General features: G+C 41.6%; 1 protein-coding gene and 1 pseudogene across 2 annotated transcripts; both read left to right on the forward strand.

Moving 5' to 3' along the window:
- The first annotated feature begins 447 nt into the window (after nt 1-447).
- Nucleotides 448-1,726, forward strand: LOC145969028 (uncharacterized). Its single transcript, XM_083094891.1, has 2 exons — nt 448-471; nt 875-1,726. Exons 1-2 carry the CDS (start codon nt 448-450, stop codon nt 1,724-1,726), a joined length of 876 nt encoding a protein of 291 aa, XP_082951017.1.
- Nucleotides 1,727-10,370: 8,644 nt separating this feature from the next.
- Nucleotides 10,371-18,305, forward strand: LOC145969029 (uncharacterized; annotated as a pseudogene). The gene is made up of 8 exons (XR_014437938.1): nt 10,371-10,399; nt 16,284-16,482; nt 16,654-16,842; nt 17,135-17,264; nt 17,424-17,633; nt 17,788-17,873; nt 17,970-18,164; nt 18,245-18,305. The product of XR_014437938.1 is annotated as an uncharacterized LOC145969029 (transcript).
- Nucleotides 18,306-27,948: the final 9,643 nt, after the last annotated feature.

The following is a 27,948-nucleotide window of genomic DNA, read 5'->3' on the forward strand; positions in this document are numbered from 1 at the left end:
AACCAACGTTCTGATAAGTCTACTGGAAAGTCCGCACGATGTACGTTTCGAGAACGTGTACGTGTACTCGAAGTACGTGTGCTCACTGCAACAGCCGAAATATCGATATCTGGAGAATTTGTTGACGCCGATCGACGAAATCGGCTACTTTACGTTCTCCAATAACAGTGACGTCATTCCACCGAGCGAGGCACGTCCAAACTCGATTTTCGTCTTCGATGACGTGGCGTGCGACAAGCAAGATACAATAAGAGAGTACTTCTCAATGGGTCGTCACTCGAACATTGATTGCTTCTATCTCTGTCAGACGTACGCGAGAATACCAAAACATCTTATACGCGACAACGCGAACCTGCTGATCTTGTTTAAACAGGACGGCACCAACTTGAAACACGTGTACAACGATCACGTGAATACCTACATGTCGTACGAGGATTTCAGTGAATTATGTCGTACTTGTTGGCAGCAAAAGTATGGATTCCTAGTGATAGATAAGGACAACTCGCTTACGAACGGGCGATACAGAAAAGGATTTAACGTGTTCGCGATACCGCAAAACGATTAGTCGGTGCCGACATTCCGTCGAGAGGAGTGAAACGCTCGACACTCTGTCGACATGGATGGAAGCGATAATATTCGCGAGCGTGAAAAGATTGCGAGGCAGATTGAGAAAACGAGCGAATCGATCCGCAAGAAACATCGCGCTTTGAAGACCGGTAAGATCGAAGACGATATCGCGGTCAAGACCCATTTTGGACCTATTATCAAGCCATTACAAAAGATCGCCGACAACTCTAGCTCAATCGCGGTGAAAAACGAGCCGGAAAGTAACGTTGACGCGAAAATTAAAACGTTACCCATCAAGCGATACAAGGAGGAAGAGGAGGATGCGACACTGAAGAAGAGAAAACGATTGAAGGCGAATCGTTTATCGACACCGCGTACACCCGATCTATCGGATGCTTTACTGGATGAACCGCCGATAACCTCTACACCGTCAGCGACAACGAGAATCGTACAACCCACGATACCCGAATCACTCGCAATCGAAAATGTTTTCGAAACCACGGGTAACCCGCTCGAAACATCTGTTCGAAACATGTTACAAACGTCGGAAGGTCAAGAAGTGTTACGAGAGCACTTGAAGCCACTGGGACAAAAGTACATGAGCGCTCTCCTTAGTGGCGACGAAAAAAACGAGATCGATCACGTGTACGGTGTCTATTTCAACGAGAATGAAATGCGTCTCGGTAACAAACGATTCGATATTGATAAAGATGACTCTATAATCATAGACAAAGTGAGGTACATCGGTACACCTGGATTATACGAGTTGATCTTCAAGAGAATTCCCGATGACGTCATATACACTGAGGACGATATGCAAAAATATAAGAGCATATTAATGGCGACGAGTGCGCATAAACGCAAATATGATGCGCAAGGTCGATTAAATAGCAACAAGGGATACAAGTATAAACAAATAATCGCACCGTTGATGTCGATCGAATCGAAAAAGAATAAATCCGGAACGGAAGTATTCATGCCTCGCGCGATGACGCTAACCGACAATAAGATCGATTACGTGCACTGGGACGACCCCAACGAGCTAGTGAATCGACTACGATTGCTCGACGCTTCGCACCGAGCTGGCCACAATGCTCACGACAACGAGATCCTGTCGATCGTAGAGGAACTTCGCGAAGTCGGTCTTATTATAAATTAAATAGTGTCTCGACAAAACTAATCAGTTGATCGATGTCACTCGCATCGAAAAAAAAATGCCTATCAACAAATTTGGATTATTTGAACGGAGAAATGATGCGATCGAAACAAGCGATCATTGGGGTAAATTGGTGACGAGTTACTTGCGTCAAAACGCTCTGTGTCGCGTCGCTACGGACTATGACGCGAGGTCGCGCAAGATTCGCCGTGTAGCGCAACCTGAGGCTGATACCGATGCAGTCAACAAACTGTACGTGGAACAATGCGTTAAAACGTTGAAGAATCAACAGAAAGAATCAGACGAGAAGCTGACTGCGTCCGAGAAGGATATGCGAGCTTTGCAGACTGCGATAAACGAGCTTCGGCGTTCGATTAACACTAATTCAGAAACGGCTATCAACCTGTAATGAGCTGTAGTGAACGGCTTAGGAGCGGCTATTGTACAATTATTGAACATCTACAAAGGCTTATCGAACATCTACGAAGGGTTATCGAACGACTACAAACGGTTATCGAACGGCTATCAAACTACAACGAGTGGCAGTGATCGAAGAGGAAACGGCTGCGAACGAGGCTACGAACAATTCAAGAACAGCTGCGAACGAGGCGGCATACGAACGGGTCAGAAACGACTGTGAACGAGGCTACGGACTACTTAGAAGCGACTACCAACAGGGTCAATCACGGCAACAAACGGGTGAAGAACGGCAGTGAACGACTCAGAAACGACTATCGAACGTCAACGAACAGGCCAGGAACGTCTATCGAATGTCAACAAACGGTCCAGGAACGTCTATCGAACGTCTATCGAACGCCAACGAACGGGCCAGGAACGTCTATCGAAAGACTATTGAACGTCAACGAACGGCTATGAACGGGCCAGGAACGTCTATCGAACGTCTGTCGAACGCCAACGAACGGCTACGAACGGGCCAGGAACGTCTATCGAACGTCTATCGAACGCCAACGAACGGCTACGAACGGGCCAGGAACGTCTATCGAACGTCTATCGAATGTCAACGAACGGGCCAGGAACGTCTATCGAACGTCTATCGAACGCCAACGAACGGGCCAGGAACGTCTATCGAACGACTATCGAACGCCAACGAACGAGCCAGGAACGTCTATCAAACGACTATCGAACGTCAACGAACGGCTACGAACGGGCCAGGAACGTCTATCGAACGTGTAAGGAACGACTATCGAACGTCTATCGAACGACTATCGAACGTCAACGATGGATCGGCGATCGGGAATAACCGAGGAAGCGAAGAAACAACATAGTTTAGAGAAACGACAGTTGGTGAACGAACTGCACGCACCGGCGAGAAAAAATTTTCCCCGAAGACACGTCATAGTGCAGGGATACGATGACCTGTGGCAAGCTGACATCGTCGAGATGCGTCCGTACTCTCGTTTCAACAGAGGTTACCACTACATATTCACTGTCATCGATGTGTTGAGCAAGCACGCGTGGGCCGTACCACTCAAGAGTAAAGGCGGAAGCGAGAAAGTTGACGCTATCGCCGAGATAATTCGAGATAGCAAGAGGTGTCCGAAAAACACAGACCGATAAGGGGAAGGAATTTTATAACGCCGACGTGCAATGGCTCATGCGAAAACATAACATCAATCACTATTCTATATATTCGGTATTGAAGGCATCGATCGTTGAGCGATTCAATCGCACGCTGAAAAACGACATGTGGAAGATGTTTACGCTGAACGGATCTTACAAGTGGATCAACGCGTTGCCGCGACTCGTATCGGATTACAACGCGCGCAAGCATCGAACGATCGGTATGCGACCCGTCGACGTTACCTCCGCGATCGCTGAAAGACTCTTGACTACGGTGTACAACCGTGTAAATATCGCGGGTCCGGCAAAATTCAAAGTAGGTGACTCGGTACGCGTTAGCAAGTACAAGACAATTTTCGAGAAAGGTTACACGCCAAATTGGACAACCGAGGTGTTTAAAATTGTAAAAGTGCAGCATACTAATCCTGTAAGCTATCTACTTGAGGATTATCGCAAAAAATCTATCGCCGGAGCGTTCTACGAGCACGAGTTGCATCGCGCGAATTATCCGGACGTGTATCTCGTGGAGAAAGTACTGCGCAGGAGGGGTGACGAGGTTTACGTGAAATGGCTGGGATTTGACAATTCGCACAACTCTTGGATACATAAGGACAATGTGATTTAATTAATCATACAGTGTTTATTTTTCATTTTCAAGAAAAAATATATGTGTACAACATAATATCTGAAAAATGAAAATACACATAAAATCTTTATTAATATTTCTTTCAATAGTATATATTTAATGTGTAAGATATGTATTACATAAAACTATATGAAATATAAAAATATACAAAATATATACATGGTTATGTACAAAATATATACAATTAATAATAAACAAAATATACATTTATTTACAAAGGTATCCTATAATGTCCCCATGGTAACGTGTCAGTCAAATCAAGTACGATATACCGCTTGTCATCGTACGGACTAAGAGCAGTTTTCGTCTCGCGGACGGTATACACTTCGTGCAATTTAGATCTTATACAGGACTGTTGTCGCGTCATTTCAATTTCATCATGCAAACACCGCGTATAATCGTCGAACGTTATATTACGCGCTACGACATTACTTTTGACGCCTTTTGCCTTTTTTGTGTCTTTCTTACCATCGACTCGTAACGCGTACATTTTTGCTCTAAGCCCGACGAATTCGGTCATTATCGCGCCATTGTTTTCATCCTTCATCAAGCCCGGCACTTTTTTATTCACGAGCGGTATAGCGTACGCATTGTCCGCGGCATAATCGCTCGTATCGAATCTAGCGATATCGCGCTTCATGTTTTCGTACACATAGACGCACTCGACGTGATATATTAGACTATCTGTGTCGGTATACATGATCTTACATTTGTCGCGATACAGGGGAGACATGTACTCGTGGTGAAATTCGTACAGACACATTTTCGATATGTCGAGTATGCTCATACCGACGTAGATTGGTTTATAAAATTTTACTTCCAATTTGCGCAATTCTACGGCGATTAAATTTTCCGAAAAAACGCTTCGACTATGGAAATTTGGTTTGGCGATCATCACTTCTGCGCCGTATCGTCCGTCCCACTTTATTAATAATTTTACATCGGCACGATTACGCACATTTTCCATCGTTTTGCCAAATACCGCATTGTTCATTAATTTGTATAAATTTTTTTCAAAATCATTTTTCGCGAGTGTTCTAAACTGTGTATTTATTTCGATATAACTGCGAAGCCACGGAGATTGTGTAAATTATAATACGCGATGTATTTTTGTAACGCGAAGGCCGTGTCGCGTACATTGCTGTAGGTTACGGTAGTGTATCACGTAACGCTTCTTATCGTATAACGTTGCGAGCAGCTTGTCTTGCCGCTTGCCGGGCGGCTTGTCGCGTGTCGGACAAAACGGTAGGTCAGTGTGCATATCGTGAAGATGTTGCGGGTACTCGAGATCGACTTCGAGAATATAACCCGTAGGCGAATCTAACGCGATCGATGCTACGTCAAAATTCGACACGTCGTCGACCCATCGAAAATCGGCATAGGGCAACGGTTGACACATTGCCCATCCGTACAAATTATTTACATCGAAATACATCAAGTATGACGATGATTTCGATGGATCGTACGACTCCATGTACTTGTTATTAGCACGCGCGTATCTGTTGGAACACTGACTCAGACCACCGCGTATACCGCGTTCGATAAACATGACCATGTCGATGTCGGTAAGCAATTCGAACGTAATCTTGGTATGCTTCAACATGGCGTTCCACGTGTATCCGGGAAGAGTATAATAATACGCGGGGTCGAGTCCGTAACTTTCGATGCAACTATCGCGAAAGTTTTCGAAAATATCGGCTAATAACAAGACATCGATTTTCAGGTACAAATCGCTATATTCGCCTAGCGTTCGAATGGAGAATCGCGTCCAGATGTTCTCGGCGTGCGCGTAATCGCTCTCGGATATAGTTTCACCGGTCAAAGAATTGTAAAACGATTCGCGAGGTGGTAAACACGTATCTTGCAACCTGTCCACAGAGTCGACGTATTCGTACGGAAAGACGCCTTTCCGTGTTAATAAACTGAAATTTTCTGCAGATAAATTTTGAAATTGTGAATGTAAAATTTTGAGTTTATCTTTCTCTAGATAAGATGCCAATTTGTCGAGACTTGCCGTAAGAAATTTGTATGAATCGATGAAGCGTAATTTTGTGATTTCTCGATTTTTCTTCCTTAAAGTCAATAGTTTTTGTAAATGAAATATACTTTTCTTTAGTTATTGGAAGTATAATTCGATTTCCCCTTCGAACGCTGTGGCTATATCCTTGATAATGAAATGCGCCTCGTAACCGGATAAATTGTGAAAGACTATGGGAATGCAAAAAGATTCTTTGTAATTTAGATTGCAATTTGAGTGCGCGGGACCCCTATATCGCCCGGTCAAATGACAATGATCGCGTACGCGTGTATCGTCTTCTTGCGTAAACGATTTTTTGCATATATGACAATGCGTTGCGCTGTGATATTTTTCCCACTCTTCGGATGTTAAATCTACCATGGGGACATTTGTCGTTAAAATAGTCTTTACACGTAACGCTAAATTTCTAAGTTCTTCGGTGAACCACAAAACGCAATCGGTGCTACGGCGAGAATTATAATCGGATAACGAGTCGTCGTACGAACAATGCACATAATACGCTATACTAAATACCCGATGGTGTTGGTACAAATTTTGCTGTTCTTCCTCCATCTTGACCAAAACGCATTTCAAGTCGGCGTACACGATGAATGGAAGCCGCTCCTTCCGATTAAAGTTGTTGAATTCGAGCCACTTGTCATTGTCGCTCGGCAATCGGATAGCGCAGTCGTTCATCTTTCGACAGTCGACCGTATGTGACTGCAGCTTGTCGTTCGAACTAAAGTAATGTAAACATCTGTAAAAGAAAATTTTTTAATTAAAGATTTATACAATGCATATTATATAAATTATATCAATTATATAAATTATTTTATATTATATAAATTAAACTTACCGGTCGCAGATATATCTTTGACCGTTATGTTTGCTCAACTGTGAACTGACAAGTCGCGATAGATTCTTGATCCAAGCGAAATGTCCGACGTTGTTGCCGTCTTCCACGTACAACAAGTTGAGGTGCTTATCTCGCTTTTGCTCCGAAAGACGTATCGGGACAATGCTGTTCTCTTTCTCGATGCTGTACACGTTGATCGAGATATTGTTTGCAAGTTCAAATTTTTTAATTTGATTCACAGTCACTGGAAACTCAATGTCCCGGAGATTCAGCACTGTCGCGTAATGCGGGTACGATGATTCCCGTTCCCATTCCTTTCTGCGGGATATAGAGCGGCGACCACTGCCCACGCGAAACACGCATTGTCTTTAGATTGCACGTTAACCACCGTTCTCTTCGTCGTAATCTCCCGCGGCAATTTAATGTGACATCCCGCGCGCATAGGATTATATTTATTTATATTAACAGTCAAATTCTGTATTCGCGACAATGCCTAGCCACTATCGCGTTCCTGAAATTCTTCTAGCAATGCTAGGGTGAGCTCGATAACGCGGCGCTCGTACCACTCGTGCAAATCAGACGTGCGAAAGAGTTCACAGTTTCTCGTATTGATACTTTTATTTGCACGCTTATCACCCGACACAAATTCACCGTTGAATATAGTGTTCACTTTTACACTGTTGTGTCTTTTTATAACGTCTTTTATAACGTCTTGCACTTGCTCGAGCACGATGTCTTTGGCATCCTCGAGAAATTGACGAGGTTCGATATAGTTTGCGTTAATCACAGCACCGGTCAGAATACGGCTATCGAACGCGATATCGATCTCTCGCCAAACGAGTCTTTCCGCGTTATTGTCGCCGCTGTAATCACCACCACTGGGTATAAACCGTCTCTGCAATCGAGTCTTTGCACCTTCGAGTCGCGCGATTTTAGCCACCAGAGATTGTCTACTTCCGATCGAGAGCCGCGGACACGACTGCGTTCTTCGAGCTGTTTGATGAATTCCTCGCAACGCTGCAGCCATGCAAAATACTCGCCCAAGGTGGCAATTTGGCGGGACTGCTCCACCAGGTCGCGTTCAGTCTCCTCGATGTTTTCCATTTTCTTCCTGTCTTTTTCATATTTTTAATACACACGTCACAATTTTCTATGGAGCACTTGCACGTGTCGATGGGCGTTCAAATCACGTACTATGATTTGATGCGCTTCAATCCTCCTTATATATATTTCGTCCTTTCTTATCTTTGTGAACGGAGGAAGCAAGGGCGCAAAGCAGCCGAACATCGCTGATACGTTGCATTCCTTCCGAGAAAAATATGGAAGATGATTCTGGGGGGCGCCATTTGTTTATATTGTTTATAAATTCGCGCGACGTGTAATTCAATGAGAGAGATAAGGATACATCGAACGGAAAAAAATATCTAGAATTACTTATATTGGGGGAGAGGGGGGGTGTACCGCGAGAGTACAAAGCAGCCGAACATCGGCGCTGATATGCGTTGCATTCCTTCCGAGAAAAAAATATGGAAGATGATTTTGGGGGCAACATTTGTTTATATTGTTTATAAATTCGCGCAACGCGTAATTCAATGCGAGAGATAAGAATACGTCGAACGGAAAAAATCTATAATTACTTATATTGGGGTGAGAGGGTGGGGGTGGGGATGGGGTACCGCGAGAGCTATTTTGTTTGCGAAAACATATCCCGGCGCGTTAGGGTATGTAATACAATATTGCTTAAGGAATACCGCTGTTTATATTGTTTATAAACCGGGTATGTAATATAATATTGCTTATACTTGCGATAAAACATCCAACACGCGCCGAAACAAGCGTCCCCCGCCCCGCAGCTCCCGCGCCGCCGAAATCCCCTCCGTCCCGCGTGACGTCATTCCCCCGCGCCGCCGAAATCACCCTCGCGCCTCACCCCCCCTGAGAGGACCTGAGTTAGAACTCTCCTAGTATACCTACTATTATTGATATTTTTTATAAGTAAAACTTATTTGATAATGATAAATTTGATGTTATGTCACTAGATGTTGTAGACATATCAAGGATTCATGTAGGAAAAAAATAAGCTATTAAATATTTATAAAAAAATTAATTGAAGAGTTTTATTATGCAATTCTGTTAAATACAATAGAATTTTCTATTCTAGAACAATTACTCTGTTTTATAAATTGGAATAATCACATGAGTATGATCATGAGAGTAAATAAAACAAAGCGAATAAATATTTTCATTTTATACATATGTATCATTAGAATGAAATAGGTAATTGAAAAAATAAGATGAATATTGAAGAGAGATTCCAGAATAGACAAGTAACTTTATCTCTTTCTTGATAGTTTGAGGATAGACAAGTTTTATTGTATATTTTCTTTTTTTATCAGGAAAGATAAGTAAAAATACAAATGAAATGTTAAATGATAAATCTGAAATCAAGAAATGTCGGGAAATTTATGGGAAATATAACATTGTTACGATGATAAGTATGTTGATACATATGATAGCCATAACATTGGTAATAATAATGTATTAGATGATTTTGCAGAAATAGAGAGATCATTTACTATTCCAAGGGTTTACTATTCTAAGGGTTTATCCAAATATTTTATTTTTATCTTTAATATCTGCAATTTTATCTATATGTAAATTTTACTTTTTATGCACAAGGAGTTTTTTTTTATTTAGATACTTTATACATACGATAAAAATAATGATAATTCTGAAGGGTGAAAGCGAAGTTGAAGACGAGAAGTCAGTACAGAATGGTCATTTTGTAAGTCTAGTAGAATTCTTACGTTAGATAGCGGCACATTTTCAAACGGCAAACGTGAAAAGTTTAATGTATATATTGCCAAGAAAGAAGCACAATGAATATATTTATATGGGATTATTTAATTTCATTACAAAATAGAAAAAATACTCTTAATAATGTTTATCATCATTTATTTGTTTACATTGTTTATGTGTTTACAAAAAAAACAAAGAAAACTGATATTAATATAAATGTTAATTTGTATAATAAATGTATGTGTTGTATAATATATGTATTTGTATAATGTGTGTTTTGTATAAAATAATATATCTGTATTAATATTAATGTGATTGTTACGTCCAGGTCCGAGGAAGGATGGGCCGGAGGAAGGATGGGCCGAAGGAAGGACGTGACATTTTTATCCCGAGAACAGGTGCCTTAAGGGCAGATGTCTCGGGTCGAGCGAGCCTGCGGGAGGGCCGAAGATAGGTCAACGACCAGAAGGGTCGATCTTACTCTATTCTTGGTCCGTAATGCCCGCTCGACGGTTTCCTTTTTTGATAAAGGAACTTAATCCTTATTACCCGGGACGGGACCTAGTGCGATTCAGGAGTAGGGGTGGTGAGAGGGACCGATTGAGTTGAACGCGGAAGAATAAATTTAAATAAATTTACTATGCATTATAAAAGAAAGTTATATGAAAATTATAAACTTAAATCGGTAGGATCTAATACATAATTCTGTAATAATATTAAGTGCGTGCGTGAATGAGGGAGAGTCCTTATGTATTTTATCTCGCGGGTGTTACATAAGTGCGGAGGTCATCGGTCGAGACAAAGTGGGCTGAATCTAATTATTTTTATTTAGTTATTTTTTATGCTCGGCCGGTAGTTACATTAATCTTAGAGTAATAAGTAATAATAAAGTAAAAATAAATTGTAATGTGTATTTAGTGTGGAGTGAGTATGGAGTCAGAAGGAGGAGACGCAATTTCCACTAAGAGTCAACGCAAGACTTAAAATATAAAAAGTTGTCAACAAGATGAAGAAAAGAATAATTTAAAGATCAGATTAACTTACAATTTTCCATAAAGAAAAAAGTTAGTGGCGATTGAGTTGCGATTCTCACTGAGCTCCTGATCTTTGGTGTCGAGGATGACAAGATACTTGTGACGGTTAGTTGATGATTGAAAGTGTATGCTCGCATCACAGAAATGATCACTGTATATCTTCTGATTTTATAAACACTGATTTAAAGGTTTTCTGAGAATATTGATTTACTGGCACTGTTAATACGGTTCAGACTGACTCTAAGGGTTGTCTGATAATGCTTATTGTGATATGACCGTGAGGTGACCGTGAGGTTTCCCGAAAAATACTGAGAGTGACTGATCGATTAATTGTTTGATCCTGATTCGTTCGAAGTTCGTGCTTATATATCGTTTTTGGATTACCCTCTCCCCTAGGGTGAGAAGCTGGAGAAGTTAACGAATAGAAACTCTCGTTAGATTTCCATCATCTCTTCCTTGCCCCTTCTTATGGGCGTTTAAAACAAATGTAACAAATCAGAATTTTATTACATTCGTTCGCGAATAGGAGAGCATCTTCCAAAACGGGGAGACCTAGGATTCTCAAGAGGTGACAGTAATTTATGTCTTTCTAAATGCAAAGTGCATCTGCTAAAGACAAGGGATGATTTTTATTACCCTCTTGAAATTAAGATAGGTTCATGTGTCGCGTCGCGACATCCGGTCACTCGCGTTTTCATGAATAGTTTCTTTTATTTTTTATAGCCTCTTGAGATTTTATGAGGTTCTAAATGATAGGAAAATATCAATTTCGGCTGACTGGCTGGCGCCTTAACTATGACCGGATGCTAATTCTTATGATTTTATAGCCCGCTAATATCTGGCTGTCATTTTTGGAGCACTTACTGAGAATCCTATTCCAATTTGATTGACATTAACGAATTTTTGAGAATCGTGCATGTGTGCGCCGGTCATGGGAAAGAAAAGAATCATGAAGTCCTTTGGACGTAATATGATAATACATGTAAAATAAAATTTTATTTGTTATAATAATAAGTGATGTTTATTCCTCCTTCACTTTCTCCATTTCCTCCACTTTCCCGCACCTCTTCCGCCTCTGCTGCCTCTGCTACCTTTATCCCTATTTCCTCTTCTTCGTCCTCTCCACGAACCTCGCCATATTCTTCTTCCTCTTCCTCTACCGCGGCCTCGCCGAATTAAATTTAAAAAATTTAATAATTGTTCTGGCTAAAACATATGAAATGTAAGGTATATTACTATACTGATACACATATATGTACATAAAAAAATAATACAATTAATTAAAACAGCAATGCTGATAAATTATTAAATACACATTAAAATTGTTTAACTATAATTTAATTTTTTTTAAATTGTTTTTATAGTTATACATGTATAATTATATGTGTACATTCTTATTTTAATTTATGTATTTTCAGTTGTACTGTTTATAATGTTTTACTTTTCCATTACTTTTTTATAGAAAACAACGACGATGATGGTGCCTATCATGCCGGCAATAACACCGACGTTCGTAGAACCGGCCGCACCGGTGGTGATAATGATGTTGATCGCAATGTAGTTAATGAATGTAAAATCGATCATAATTACCGTCGTTGCCGCCGTCGTTGGAAAATATTTTTGCGATTTCTTATCGTTAATATTTAAAAATGTAAAAAGTATTACACTTACAGTAAAAGAAATAACAGACGGCATGGAAACCGTCGCCGCCGCCGTTGGTATTGTCGATGTTGTCGTCTCCATCGTCGCCGCTGCTGTCGTCGATGTTGTCGACGTCATCGTCGTCTCCATCGTCGCCGCTGCCGTCGTCGATGTTGTCGACGTCGCCGTCTCCGTCGTCGGTGTTGTCGACGTTGTGCTCGCTATTGACGTCAACGCCGCCGTCGCCGTCATCGTCGGCGTCGGCGTGGACATCGATATTGCAATCGACGTCGTCTCCACAGCCGTCGATGTTGTCGGCGTGATAGATAGGGCTGTTTCCATTTTCTAGAAAAAAAATAATGAGAAAGTATAAAAGCGTCCGTTATAAACATTGCAACTGAAAAATACACACACACACACACACACAAATTGAAACAGAAATTTAGAACAGTCGAATATTTTATGTGTGTATATATACAGGGTGAGCCATTTTAATTAACGCACGCAATTATTTCGGAAACAAAGCATTTTAGAGAAAAATGTTTCAGACAAAAGTTTTATGGTTTCGAGGGGGCCATAAGAGGGTATCATTGGTTTGACCTTGAAGAGTTATTTGAAGGTCACATGAAGGTCACCTTCAATTTCTTAAATGGAACTTACTATTTGTCATTGCATATTCTTGTAGTTTATCTCTAGAGCTTTCCAAAACACTTTAATTAAGTACCTTTTCGTTAAGTACTTTTTGAGTTATGAGGCTTGAAATAATTTCTTAATTTTACATAAACCGTAAAATATCTTGTAAAATATTCATTTTTCGATTATCTTATCTTAATACTTTTATGTACAAAATAATGAGAGGAATCAATTGGTGTAAAGAAAACACATAGTTGTTTTTAAGAAAAAATATGGAATTGTTAATTGCAAATTATATATTTTTTCTTCAAAATTTTTTTTAGTCAATCCGCTCTTTTCAGAGCGACCAATACATTTTCACGTTGGAACATTTCATTGTGAGCAGAATAAAAATAAATTTTTCCAAATGTAATTTTAATTACATTATTCTTGCGATTGACTTAAATCTTCGCATCGTGAATGCAATAATTTCGAAAACGTAATAATGTATAACACATGCTTTTCAAAATAATAATTATTTATTATAATTAGAAATAGTTATTATTTATAATAAATAATTAATTTTTTAAGTATGTCATTATACGTTTCATGTTTTCTACCGCATTCGCAATGCGAAGGTTTTAGCCGATCGTTCGTCTTATCTCGCGTCAATCACGCGCCACGCGCAAGTCGTTTGTTAGATGTCGCGTGTCGCGTTTCTGGCAACATAACTCTTGTGGTCGCGCAGTCTCCGCGGTCCGTCGCTTCGCGTCGAGTCATGTGCTGTTTGCATTCGCGTTTCTTTGAAAGTAATTTTTGGTATCGATAAATCGATAGTGAGTGAATAAACAGTAAACTCGTTATCGCATAATCTGTATTGTGTCAATCGAGTGTGAGACTAATAATCGAAAAAATTTCGATGTGTCGCGCATCTCTAGCAATCATAACCGTGCAGCAGATAACAACAATACATAGCATGAAGATTCGCTACGCTGCTACAAGGTGAGTGAGCAAGTGAGTAAGCAGGTGAGTGAGTGAGTGAGTGACCGAGAGAGTGTGAGTGAGAGACTGAATGAGAGAGTGTATGAGTGTTGCGTAAAAGAGAGAAAGAGAGCGAGAAAAAAAGTGCGTGCGTGTGTATGAATGTCTGTCCCTCCTACCCTCCCTCTCTCCCTCTCTCTCTTTCTCTCTCTCCCTCTCTCTCTCTCTCTTACGCACACACTCCGCCATACACACATCGCGTGTAGCAATCAGCTGATTGCAACGTCGGACGGCCGGCGATCCGGAACAACTTTTCATTATTAAAATAATGTTATTTTAAGGAACACGTATTTCTGACGTAATTCTAAGACATTTTCTTCTTTACCAAAATTTTATTTAAAGCATAATTTTATGTTATAAGATAAAATAGTTAGCGACTCATGCGGTGGTAATCACCCGTCGAGCGGTCAGCTGCGCCCGCGCTCGCGGCACGCCGCGCCGCTCCTGCCTGCCTTCCGTACCCGACGCGTGATTTACTAACTATTTTTGCTCATAATTCAAAAACTACGCTTCAAATCAAATTTTGGTAAAGGAAAAATTGTCTTAGAATGGTGTCAGGAATACGTCATTTTACAGACGGAAGGTTTTTCGGGATCGCCCTGTATATATATATATATATATATATATATATATATATGTATGTGTGTGTGTAATTTATTAATGTCACGGGCACTGATCATATGAAAGAAACATAAATATTTCCTCACGATTAATATAATAAAAGCACTTGTAGGTGATTATACGAATGTTTTACGGTTAAAGATAAGTTTTCATAAACCATATACTTACATTCGCAGTTCGAGCTCTTCTTCCACTGAGCGTTGAAGACTAATTGATCGACGGCGATACCAGAAAGAAGACGCGGCTCACACGCACACAATTAGAGAATCATGTAATATGTGCAACACAAAGCGTTCTTCGCAACACATCACGTGACTCGCTGATCGTGTGCGTGTGAGCCGCGTCTTATCCTCGAAACAATCACTAAACAAGCACGCAACACGTATTATATGACACTGGAGTCATTTAGCGAGATGAAAAAGAAGATCGCGTTAAAGAGCCATATCTTTATGTAAACATAAGTAGTCACAAGACGCATTCTATTCACATTTTTCACAAGTTATGTTTCAAAATATTATACGCGAGACATCAGATATAATATCATCGGATATAATACATTTTTTTTTAAATTTACAAGAAAAAGCGTACAAGAAAATTTATAATATAATATTTTTTTATATGGTAAATATCAATATATAGATAAATGTGAATATATAAATTAATATATAAACATACCACTATTACATATCCATAAATCACGTCTCGCATCCATTTGTAGAATAGAAATCTAAATAAGCGTTTCCCGTCTTTTGTCTTAACATTCGTGCAATTAATGTAAACACATTTATCATAAAATCATTGCTTATTTGACATTGTAAAATAATAATTAGCACCAACATAAAAAAAAAGAAAACTAAAATACACGAAACTAAAAAAATATAACACTAACTAATAATAACAAATAATCTAAACTAAAAAGCACAAAACACAATTTAAAAAGTAATTTAAAAAATGCAAATACACACTTAACACGTATACACAACGCGCAAATATCTATTTCATAAAAACTGCGTGAAGCGATCTACCGTAAAAAATAACCGCTCTGTAGCGGGATTCTCTAACGTCTTAACGATGATTGTCGTTATCGTTAATTATCGATTTTTGTCGCTTGCGCGATCGACGATATCGATGTGACGTGATTCAGTAACTAAGCCTTAACGATTTTTATCGATGCAAAATTCGTTATTATTGTATCGACAAAATTCGGTAATGATTCGATAAATTTGACTACATTGCAGTTTCTCAGCAGTAAAATTCTAGTAACTTTTAGTGAAAATTCTAGTAACTTTTAGTGAAATTTACGAACGCAGACAAAAATAGAACTGCGATGTCTGAACTATTCAAGTAAAGTTTATGGCTGTAAATAATTCTTGTTAGTATGTTCTGTGAAATAACCTTACAAAAAAATAAAGAGATCAAAGGAGAGAATTGATGTCGCATTGATTGATTTATTTTATTGTTAGAAGAAAGAACATGGCCCAAACTGGAACAATGTAAGCATTTATATTCGAAATATGTTTTAAATATATTATTTATAAATTTACTACAATTATTAAGCAGAATTCTCGTCTTTACGTTTATATATATAAACATATTTCTTTTGGAAAACTTTTATTGCATTCGTCAAGAAATGATTGGAAATAATTGGAAAGTCATTCTAACTCAATATTGCTGTAACTTATTTAAATAACTTAATATTTGTGCTTTTATAGCAAAAAAGCACGAAGTTCCCGGACAACATCTTTGCAATATACAAAGATGTTGGATTTTTTTTACTTGAATAAGGACCTTGCCGAAGGTAAATTCAATGCTTTACATGGAAAGGAAATGGCGCAAAAAAAATAGGCAGAGCTAGCTGCAGAATTGAATGACATTCAAGGAGCAACAAAAACTGTTGAGCAGTGGCAAGTGGTATGGTACATACTTGAATATTATATGTAGTATTATATGTGTATACATGTATCTTGCTTAATTTTAAAGTGATTTAATTTTATGACAATTGAAATTATGCATTTTAATTTGGATTTGGATATATTCTTTTATGAACAGGAATAAAATAAAAATAATTCTATATGTGCTTAGGTATGGAGAGATTTAAAAAGTCGTACCTCTGCGAAGGCACGTGAATTGAGAAAGGCAAAGGCAATGACAGGAAATAAATCAATCAAGCAAACAGAATTATCTGAATTGGAAGTGCGAGTTATTGGGTTAGTAGATGCAGAATATATTGAGGGGAGCAAGGATTGTGCAGAAAACATTCCGGAAGAGGAGGTGTGTGTGTGTGTGTGTGTGTGTGTGTGTGTGTGTGTGTGTGTGTGTGTGTGTGTGTTGTGTATGTCTGTGTACACATATAAAGGGGAGCTTTCCAGCAAGTGACACAAGTCGACGCAAGCATCATTCTGTCTTTGTTGTTTACTAAGGTTAAAGACAGAATGATATGCTTGTGTCGTTTTGTGTCGCTAGAAAGCTTCCATAGATATTATTATTAGTCATTTTATAATACATAACATTCATATTACAAACAATTAGTCTAATAATATATATATTTTTTTCATATTTATAGTCTTTATAAAATGAATTAATTCACGGAAAATCATCGGTATTAAAAGATATTCCACAAGTATTAAATGTTTGTGATACTTTTTCGCAAGAAAACTTGCAAGAAAACCCACAAACTTGGAACGAAAATAGAGGTAAACATTTTTATTAATAATATCCGAGTCAAAGAAATTTTTGAACTCATTTACAAGTTAAGTGTTTCAATAAACCATGTATATTTCATTGCGAAAGTAGATTATAATACATAATTATTACATTACTTACATTATTTATAATATATTTTTTATTTACAGTTGATTTATTAGATACCGACATCGGTATCGATATCACTCCCATCGATCATGTACTTGATGGAAATGAATCTGAAAGTGAGAACATTCCCATACAACAAATTGTGGAAAATGAAAGACAAACGAAAAGAAAGACTCCACGTGTACTTTCTGTTTCCAAGCCATTGACTCTACATACTGATCGCAACATCAATTTATCAGTTTCGAAAAGATGTAATAAGGATTTTAATAATGTATAGTGTTAAATAATGTTATATAGTATTATTGTACAAAAATCAAAGATATTTTTTATTTTTGTATAATAACGTTACAAAATGTATTTTTAACATTATATAATGTTATTATTAATGTTTATTTTTAATTGCAGCAAATCGTAAAAGATCTGTTGACCAGCTTCATTCTACAAAGGAGCAGTTTGAAAATATTGCTCAGAAACAAGCTGATGCTATGATGGTAAGAGAAAAATCTTTAAAACTGGACTGAAATTGGTATAATTTTTCTAAAATGTATGATATGACTATATTGTAATTTTTCTCAAATATTATGCAGATACTTGCCGAAGCCTCGAAAGCTGCAGAAGCAGTTACGATGAATGCCCATGCCATGACAGAAATGGCCAAAGCTGCTATAAAATTGGCAAATATTGCAGAAATACAAGCTGTGAACGATGCTGAGAGGATACGAGTGATGGAAAAAGTCGTGCAAGTATTAGAGAATATATTGCCAAGCTACATAACTTAAAAGGTAAGAAATGTCAGTGTATTTTGTTCATTATAAATGTGAAAGTAATACAATTATTAATAATATGTATAACTTAATTTCAGACTGGTTATAGGAAATACAATTACAAAGAAAACACGGACAATGAAATATCGAGTTAAAAGCAATTAATTGAAAAAGACTGATTAAAAAGACTGTGCATTTCTGCAGGTTGCGTAAAGTATATGCATCAAAGTTTAAATTTTAAATACGTTTTATTTAATTAAAAAATTGTTTTTATTTTATTATAAACATTTTAACATACCTATGTTGATTTTATGAAAGAATTATATGTTGCGTTACATAAAATATTTATTTTCGCTTTATTTAATAAATAAATAATATTACTACATTATTAAAAGATATTTTATTATAATTATTTATTTAAAACCATATTTAAAAAAATGAAAGCCTCTAGAATAGTTTATTTGTTATAAATTGTCAATTTAATAATAACAATAAATTATATTTTGTCTACTATATATATGTATTTGAAAAGCAAAATATATACTAAAGTAAAGTTAATAGTATAAAAAGTAAAACTAAATAAAGTACAATTTATAATAAAATGTAATTATCTTCCAAATCTTTCCACAATGAGGCGATCTTGAATTCGACGCGCGAGTGCAAGTGGTCGCAGATTATTATCATTGTCATCATTATCGTCAATGTAAATATTGGGTACATTTACGTTTGCGTAATCTTGTAACGGATCATTTATACCAGCAGCAATTCGCATATTGTGAAGAACTGTACACGCATTTACTACTCTTCCTGCAAAACCAGGTCCATATTGTAAGACCCTTTGCTTAGAAAGACATCGCCACGTACTTTTAAGAACTCCAAATAATCGTTCTACACAATTTCTTGCACTGCATAATGCCTCGTTATACAAAAATCGTGGAGTTCCAACAGGCTCATTAGGCAAAGGAGTTAGTAACCAGGGCTCTAATGGATATCCTGAGTCACCTAAAAAAACAATGTTTAAAATTTGCAACAAATATCAGACAGAAATATATAATATAAACAAAAACGTACCAATGAGATATGTTCTTCTTTCGCCGCGATTATATGCACGCTCCATAACAGCACGCGCAGCAGAAACACTCCAAATATAAGCATCATGCCTGGCTCCAGGAAATCTGGCATTCACGTTCAAGATCTTGAGATTCGGGTCACATATTTAAGAAATTAATAAACATGATATTATAATAATTATAACATGATTGATAAATAATTGCGATTTCCAGTACCATTTGCACATTTATTGAATGGTATCCATGATGATTTATGTAAGCTTCTTCATGTTTCCTAGGAGCAATAATTGCCACGTGAGTGCAATCTATTGCTCCAATTGCTCCTTCAAATGGTTGAGGAGTATTCCGAAATTGCTCTCTTGCAAGTTGTTTGGCTTCCGGAGTCATAGGAAACTGCACCCATTGGCGAAAAAGATTGTCATTTATTGCGTTTGTAACTCGATGAACGCATCTGCTAATTGATGGTTGACTCATCGAAATACCCCATTGTTCACCTACTGGGCGTTGATAACATCCAGTCGCAAATAATCTTATTGCAGACAGTACCTACATGTGACGCATATATTATTATAAATAAACAATACAACTATAAATATGACTTATTGTAAGTGTTAATATTAAGTGAAAGAATATTACTTGTTTCTCGACAGACAGTCCAGTAATCTTTGTGCGCATCAAATGAGGTGCAAGTTCATCTATGAGATTTGATGTCAATTCCGGAGTCAAACAATATAATTCCTTAAATTCAGCATCAGTCAAATCAAATGGATCTTCTATTTCTCGTAATACATGTCGATCTGCTCTTCGTCTGAGGCGTTCAATGCGATTTTCAAGATCCATTATATGTGCGGCAAGATAGGCATCAGCCATTCTGTAAATAATTTATTTATTAATGTTACCTGTTATCTGTAAGTCACAGCACAAATTTAAAATGAAAGAGAACACTTTGATATCACTCGAGCTTACTTATGTATTGCTAAGCTTACTGTTTTAACTTATATTAAAATGATCTTCCTAACCTATCAGTCTATATAGTGATGTAAACTTATTTAATAACTCTTTTAACTTTATATTTCCAATAATTATTTTTATATAAACAAGTTGTATTATAAACCACTGCAAAATATAATTGATTTTATAAAAAATAAATTTAACCTAAATATGTATATACAATATATACATGCATATATATATTGTATATATAATATTATTAGATAATTTTTCTATAAAATTATTAAATAAATATAAAATGTGCCAGGTATTTGAGAATTTATAAATAAATATACGTACCTGAAAAATATTATAATTACTTGTTGTACGATGTATATCCGCTAAAGGTTTTCACAATTATTTTAAAATAAATCTTCACGACAAGTATCGTTAAGTAGGATAGCGAGACCCCCGAAACCCATCGTTAACGTAGCGACAATTTTCGAAACGTAACGATTTGACTTAACAAGAGATGTCGCTAACTGCTTGGTACAGAATAGCGCTTAACGAAAATTGTCGTTAAGTATATTTAACGATAGCGATAATTGTCGCTAAGACGTTAGAGAATCCCGCTACTGAGCATACTATGCGATGCAATCCGTAGCACAGCGCGAACTGATCGTCGAATACCGATCGTAAAAAACATTTGAACTTTGAAAAATGTGAATGTAATGTTTTATTTGGATTATTCGTGTGCATTTATACAGACAATTGTTAGACATAATTATTTAATGTTATCAAAAAAAGATGACACGAATTACTTACGCGACTACAAACACTACTTAACGTTTCTTTCTACCGGCATAATACATTAGGCACATGGAAACTTGAAATAATTAAATCTCGTAAATTATTACACATTGACATTGTACTATGTACAAATAGAAGTGGCAAATATATATTAAAAGCGACAGAATATATTAAAAGTTAAGCAAAATCCAAGAGGTCGAAAGTCGATTGTTATTTGTTAATTAGGAAGGATTTTATTACATATATCTTACAATTATATTTTATAATTTTTCTATCAAATATTATATTTTATATATTTATATATGCTCTCCATACTCTTTATATTTTATATATTTCATTCTCAATAAAAGAATTAAATAATATATTTTAATCATTATTATACATAATTTATACAATGTAATTGTTATTAAATATAATTATGATTCGCATAGGTGAAATGAAACGAATGACAGAAAATGAAACATATACAGGGTGGACCATTTAAGTTGATAATGCGAAATATTTCAAAAACGAAGCGTTGAAGAAAGAAATGTTTTAAATAAAAGTTAATTAACTTCAAGGGGGCCATAAGATGGTGTCATTGGTTTGACCTTGGAAAGTTGTTTGAAGGTCACGTAAAGGTTACCTTCAATTTTTTAAATGGAACCCCCTATTTTTTATTAATTATTCTTGTAGCTTACCTCGAGAGCTTTCCAAAACACTATAATAAAGTATTTCTTTATTGAGTATTTTTCGAGTTATGAGGCTTGAAATAATTTCTTAATTTTACATAAACCATAAAATATGTAGTAAAATATTCATTTTTCGATTATCTTATCTTAATACTTTTATGTACAAAATAATGAGAGGAATCAATTGGTGTAAAGAAAAAACAACTCTGTTTTTATCACCTCCTTCTGGCTTTCCACGAGGCCAATTGTTGGCATGGTGTCGGAGGGCCGCTCCGAAGTCGGCGGGGCGGCCGCCTTATTACCAGCTTCGTTTTAGAAGTCTTCTTCTTTCTCCTTTTTTTAACCTTCTTTTCCGGTCGAGGGGAGGCGCATGCTTTTCCCTCGTACCGGTGCTCCGCCTGAGCCCTCGGCCCACACAATACGGGCAGCGGAGCTTGGCGGAGCAATCAGCGACCTTATAGCCGGGTGAACCGCAGCAGTAATAAAGACGGCTGCTGTCTACGTCCACCTTACACTGGGCCTTCGTGTGACCCGCCCCTAAGCATTTGAAACATTGCAAAGAGCGGGCCCCGAGGGCCTCGATGCGGGCATTCACCCATCCGACGGTAAGCGGACCCGCGTCGACCACCTTTCTTAGCCACTACGGCCGGGCACTTGGTCCATATCGAGCCATGTCCGCGGGTAAGCGGCGGACCTTACCAACTGCAACCTCTCTCACGGAGCAGTCCTCGGCCGCAGAAATTGCGGCCCCAACTTCTTCGGAGGTGGCGGAATGATCCTGCCCGGTCACGCGGAGTTTTGCGAATTTAACCGGGCGAGTGATCTGCATCCCCTTGGGCTCCAGTAAGAACTTGAGAGCCTTAGCCAACTCGGCCTTGACTTCGCTGTCCTGGCTGGGGATTTCGTAAAGAATACTCCCGGCCGCCGTCCTTTTGGGCTTAAGAAATGCGATGCCGAAGTCCGAGAGCTTGATGCTCGCCCGGATCCCGGACACCGCATCCTCCAAAGACACTGATGAGCTGCCCTCCTTTGCAAGTTCCACACTTAGTAGAATGGCAGCCTGCTTGGGAAGCGTAACTTGCACGGCTTGGCGGGTTGGCCACCAGGTTTGAGGGTCGCCTCGTCTTTTCCCTTGCCCTCGGCCTTGGAACCGCTCTTTTTAGGGAGCGGGGCCTGCCGGGAAAAGGAGTCGCTACAAGTTTGGGGGATTTGGCCTTACCGGCTTTTCTCCCCTCTGTCCCATTGAATTTTCCCCACTTGCGGACGGCTACCGTCCATTTAGACGGATCAGCCGTCTTCTGAGGACGCGAGGCCCCAGAGGGACCGGGGGTAGGGGAAGCTTGAGGGGCCTTAGCCCCTTCTTCTTATCTCCCTTCTTGGGGGTAGGAGAGCCCCTCCCCTGACTACGCATTTACTTAAAAAATAAAGATAAACAAAAGAAATATAAACACACTTTCCAGATAAATTTACAATGTTATATGCAAAGCCAGGTTATTTCCCACACTTCAGACACAGGTTAGGTTAGATTAGGTTATATCTTTCGGAAGTGAAGCCCCTCGTAGACGGGGGGGGGACACAACGGTGTCCATGCATGTACTTTGCAAGACGAAGCAAAGTTTACATACAAACATGTAACGACACCACAGTGCCGTACCAATTTAAAGTGCCCGGCCGGGCAGACCAACCGTTCGGGCACTTTCGGCGCCTTTGGGCGCTCCCCAAGCGTTTCCGCCAGTGGGCGATCCCACTCTGATCAACCGCCCCACGGAGCGCGAGTGGGGATCCCGGCGAGCGGTATATAAGTCGGCCGGAGCGATACTTCGCTACCTTTTCCTAGCCGGCCTTTGACCGGCTCCTAGCCTCCGGGTACAACCGAGGACCTCCTGAACCGCTTCCTAGTGAGCAATCCTGACCGTTCCTGCCGACGGAGACGGGCGCAACCTCTCCGCAGCTAGACTATCACCGGCGTTCGACGCTCCCGACCGTTCCTGCCAACGGAGACGGGCGCAACCTCTCCGCAACCAGGTTATCACCGGCGTTCGACGCTCCCGACCGTTCCTGCCGACGAAGACGGGCGCAACCTCTCCGCAGCCAGGTTATCGCCGGCGTTCGACGCTCCCGACCGTTCCTGCCGACGGAGACGGGCGCAACCTCTCCGCAGCCAGGTTATCGCCGGCGTTCGACGCTCCCGACCGTTCCTGCCGACGGAGACGGGCGCAACCTCTCCGCAGCCAGGTTATCGCCGGCGTTCGACGCTCCCGACCGTTCCTGCCGACGGAGACGGGCGCAACCTCTCCGCAGCCAGGTTATCACCGGCGTTCGATGCTCCCGACCGTTCCTGCCGACGGAGACGGGCGCAACCTCTCCGCAGCCAGGTTATCGCCGGCGTTCGACGCTCCCGACCGTTCCTGCCGACGGAGACGGGCGCAACCTCTCCGCAGCCAGGTTATCGCCGGCGTTCGACGCTCCCGACCGTTCCTGCCGACGGAGACGGGCGCAACCTCTCCGCAGCCAGGTTATCACCGGCGTTCGATGCTCCCGACCGTTCCTGCCGACGGAGACGGGCGCAACCTCTCCGCAGCCAGGTTATCACCGGCGTTCGACACTCCTGACCGTTCTTGCCGATGGAGACGGGCGCAACCTCTCCGCAGCCAGGTTATCACCGGCGTTCGACCGACGGAGACGGGTACAACCTCTTCGCTGCCAGGGCATCTCCGGCATACGATAGCATTAAGTCTTAGCAAGTAAATCCGCGTGCATCATCTGTTAGTTTGTAAGATATTTTGTTAATCTAAGTCTTAATTATAAGTCCTACTCATTTGTTAACAAGTTTTGAATAAACGCTGATTAAACCACAATACGGGTTTCGCAAGTTTGGTTCTCCCTCCTACTCCCGGATCCTGGGAACCGGCGAGCCAGTCCGTGACGTTCGGGATAGGCGAACCGTTACATGGCGCCCGAACAGGGACCCGATTAAAGGAGAGCCCGGCTTGCGTAAACCCTCATGACTGCCTGGATAAATAAGCTATCTAATGAGCAGCTATTGGAACACCTACACGATACAACGTCGACGCTACCGGCCAAGTGGACCTGCTACGACGCCGGCTACGGCTACGCTTTGCCACTAACCCGAGCGATAACCTAAGGGGCAGGTACCGTTGACATCTCAGAAAGGACCGAAACCATGCCCACACTAAGATAGAACGGATCAAGATTATTAACCAGATTCGGAAGTGGGGTCACCATTTCGACGGGAAAGACCCGCTCTCCTTCTTGGAGAGAACGGAAGAGCTTCGGGCCAGTTATGGTCTTGAAGAAGACCACCTCCTGCTGGGGTTGCCGGAGTTTCTACGGGGCGACGCCCTGCTATGGTACAGAAACAAACATGAGGCTTGGAGAAGCTGGGCCAGCTTTTGTGAACAGTTCCGCGGATACTACCTACCACCCGGATATATGAAGCGCCTCAAGCGCGAGATCAGCGGACGATCCCAACGGACGGGAGAGTCGTTCAGAGCCTACTCCGGCGCAGTGCTTACCATGATGCGGCGGGCCGGAGGATATTCCGAACGGGAGCAATTGGAACAGGTCTACGAAAACATGGATCCGGACTACCAGCTATACGTCCAACTCACCGACCAGATGTCCATGAGCGAACTACACGCCAGGGTCGCAAAGATCGAGGAAGTTAACCGTCGCCGGCAGGTGAACCAGCCTGAACCCGCGCCGACTGCCAAGTCTACTGTCGCCACGGTAACCTACAACCGTGAGGAATGCTGCTGGCGATGTAAGCAGAGGGGCCACACCAGGTTAGATTGTAAACGCCCACCCAAGAAGTTCTGCTCGCGGTGTGACAAGGATGATGTCCTGACAAGAGAGTGCCATCCACCGACGGGAAACGCTGGGCGGGCCGGGGACGTAGCGACCGTCGCCCAGCCCAGCCGCGAATAGATTACCGCCTTCGGCCGCACATCAAGATACGAATCCGGCAGCACCGATTTCCTGCGCTCCTAGATCCGGGGTCTGAAGTCTCGTGTGTTAGGGAGGAGACGGCACGACTTTTCCACGAGTACCCGAGAACGGCCCAACCCCAAGGAGATTATATTCTCCTGGCCAATAATACTCGAGTGGAGGTCACTGAAACGATCCGATTACCGCTCCGATAGCAGGGGAGGACCTATTGGCACGATTTCTTCATACTGCCCGGACTCGCAAGCAACGTACTGATCGGTACCGACCTATGGGCCAAACTGGGGTTCGTCTTACCCCCACCGCCGCTGAACCAGACGAGTATTTCTCCGAAGGCCGGCATGATCACGGCCGGACTTGGACACAGAACCGCCGATGAAGAATCACGGCTCCAGGTGTTCCTGACGGCGGAGCTGCCGCGATTCGAATCTATTAAGGGCCGACCGACCGAGCCGAACACCGTATCCGATTAAAGCCTGGACCACCCATCAAGCAGCGGTATCGCCCGAGAAACCCGGCCATGCAGGCCATTATCGACCAGGAGGTCGATAAAATGCTCGAAGAGGGCGTCATCGAGCCCTCCACCAGCGCCTGGAGTTCGCCAGTGGTCATCGTACGAAAGAAGGACGGGAGGCATAGGTTTTGCATAGACTTCCGCAAACTTAACGCCGCCTCCGAGAAGGATGCCTATCCTTTGCCACACATCGCGGCCACGTTAGACAAATTGCGAGGGGCACGATATCTAACAACGTTGGATTTGAAAAGCGGCTACTGGCAGATACCACTGGCATCCGAGAGCCGACCGGCAACCGCCTTCGCCGTGCCAGGGAAGAGCCTTTTCCAATTTACTGTGATGCCTTTTGGCTTTCACTCGGCTCCGGCGACCTTCCAAAGATTACTGGACTCGGTGATCGGTCCTGATCTAGAGCCGAACGCTCTTGTGTACCTGGACGATATCGTCATTACCAGCCAGACATTCGAGGAACACCTCCGACACCTTGGGGAAGTTTTCCGGCGGTTACGCGAGGCGAAGTTACGCCTAAACCCGGACAAGTGCCACTTCTGCCGCGATAGCCTTCGCTATCTAGGCCACGTTGTAGACCGACGGGGCATACACACCGACCCGGAAAAGGTGAGCGCGATCACGGGGTGGCCGGCGCCTACAACCGTACGCAGGGTTAGACAGTTCCTGGGCATGGCTTCTTGGTATCGGAGATTTATACCAAGCTTCTCGACATTGGCCGCACCGCTCACCGCACTTACGAAAAAGAACGCCCGATGGTCATGGGGAGACCCCGAAGATAGAGACTGCCTTCCGTCGCCTGAAGGAGGCTCGGACCTCAACGCCGATGGCCTGTCCAGATTTTGCCATCCCGTTTGCGTTACAGACCGACGCCAGCTCCCACGGGTTGGGGGCCGTGCTGACACAACATCAAGCGGAAGGGGAGCGTGTTATCGCATATGCTAGCCGCACCCTTAACGGCGCGGAACAAAACTACAGCGCCACAGAATTGGAGTGCCTCGCCGTGGTTTGGGGCATTCGACGGATGCGGGACTACTTGGAGGGGTATCGGTTTACCGTTGTGACCGATCACCAGTCCCTCAAATGGTTGCAACAACTGGAAAACCCGACCGGACGCCTAGGGAGCTGGCCCTTCGAGCTGCAGCAGTTCGATTTCGACATCCGGTACAGGAGAGGGGGTCAGAATCAAATGGCTGATGCCCTTTCTCGGGAGCCACAGCTCAGCGCAATCAGTCGTAGCTCGACATGCCCCTGGTACCACCGTCTCCTCGATGAAGTGAAAAATCGACCAGCCGATCACCCGGACTATGAGGTACGGAATGGCCAGCTTTTCCGGCACATCCTTCACAATCTGAACTTTAGCGAGATACCGGCAGCTGAGCAATGGAAGCAATGCGGTCCCCGAGATCAACGACTAGACATACTGCAGAGATTGCACGACGATCCGACCGCCGGTCACCTCGGCGTGGCAAAGTCCATCGCCCGCATTGCTCGACTCTACTACTGGCCGGGAATGTACCGAGAGATCGCCCAGTACGTGCGGCATTGCCCGAATTGCCTGGCGCACAAGGTGCCGCAGCACAAGCCCGCGGGAAACCTGCACGCAACACCAGTCATCGCCCCCTGGCAGCAGGTGTCCGTAGACCTGGTTGGACCACTGCCGCGGTCCACTCATGGCCACACCTGGCTCCTGACCGCGCAGGATCGTTTCAGCAAGTGGGTGGAAATGGTGCCCCTACGACGGGCCACCGCCGCAAATCTAGCGAAGGAGGTGACACGTCGTGTCATATACCGGCATGGGTGCCCTGAACAACTCATTTCGGATAAACCGT

Source organism: Camponotus vicinus, unplaced genomic scaffold (assembly GCF_025532165.1).
Source record: "Camponotus vicinus isolate PSW18456_S1 unplaced genomic scaffold, iyCamVici1.0 SCAF_3, whole genome shotgun sequence".
In the NCBI taxonomy this organism is placed as follows: Eukaryota; Metazoa; Arthropoda; class Insecta; order Hymenoptera; family Formicidae; genus Camponotus; species Camponotus vicinus.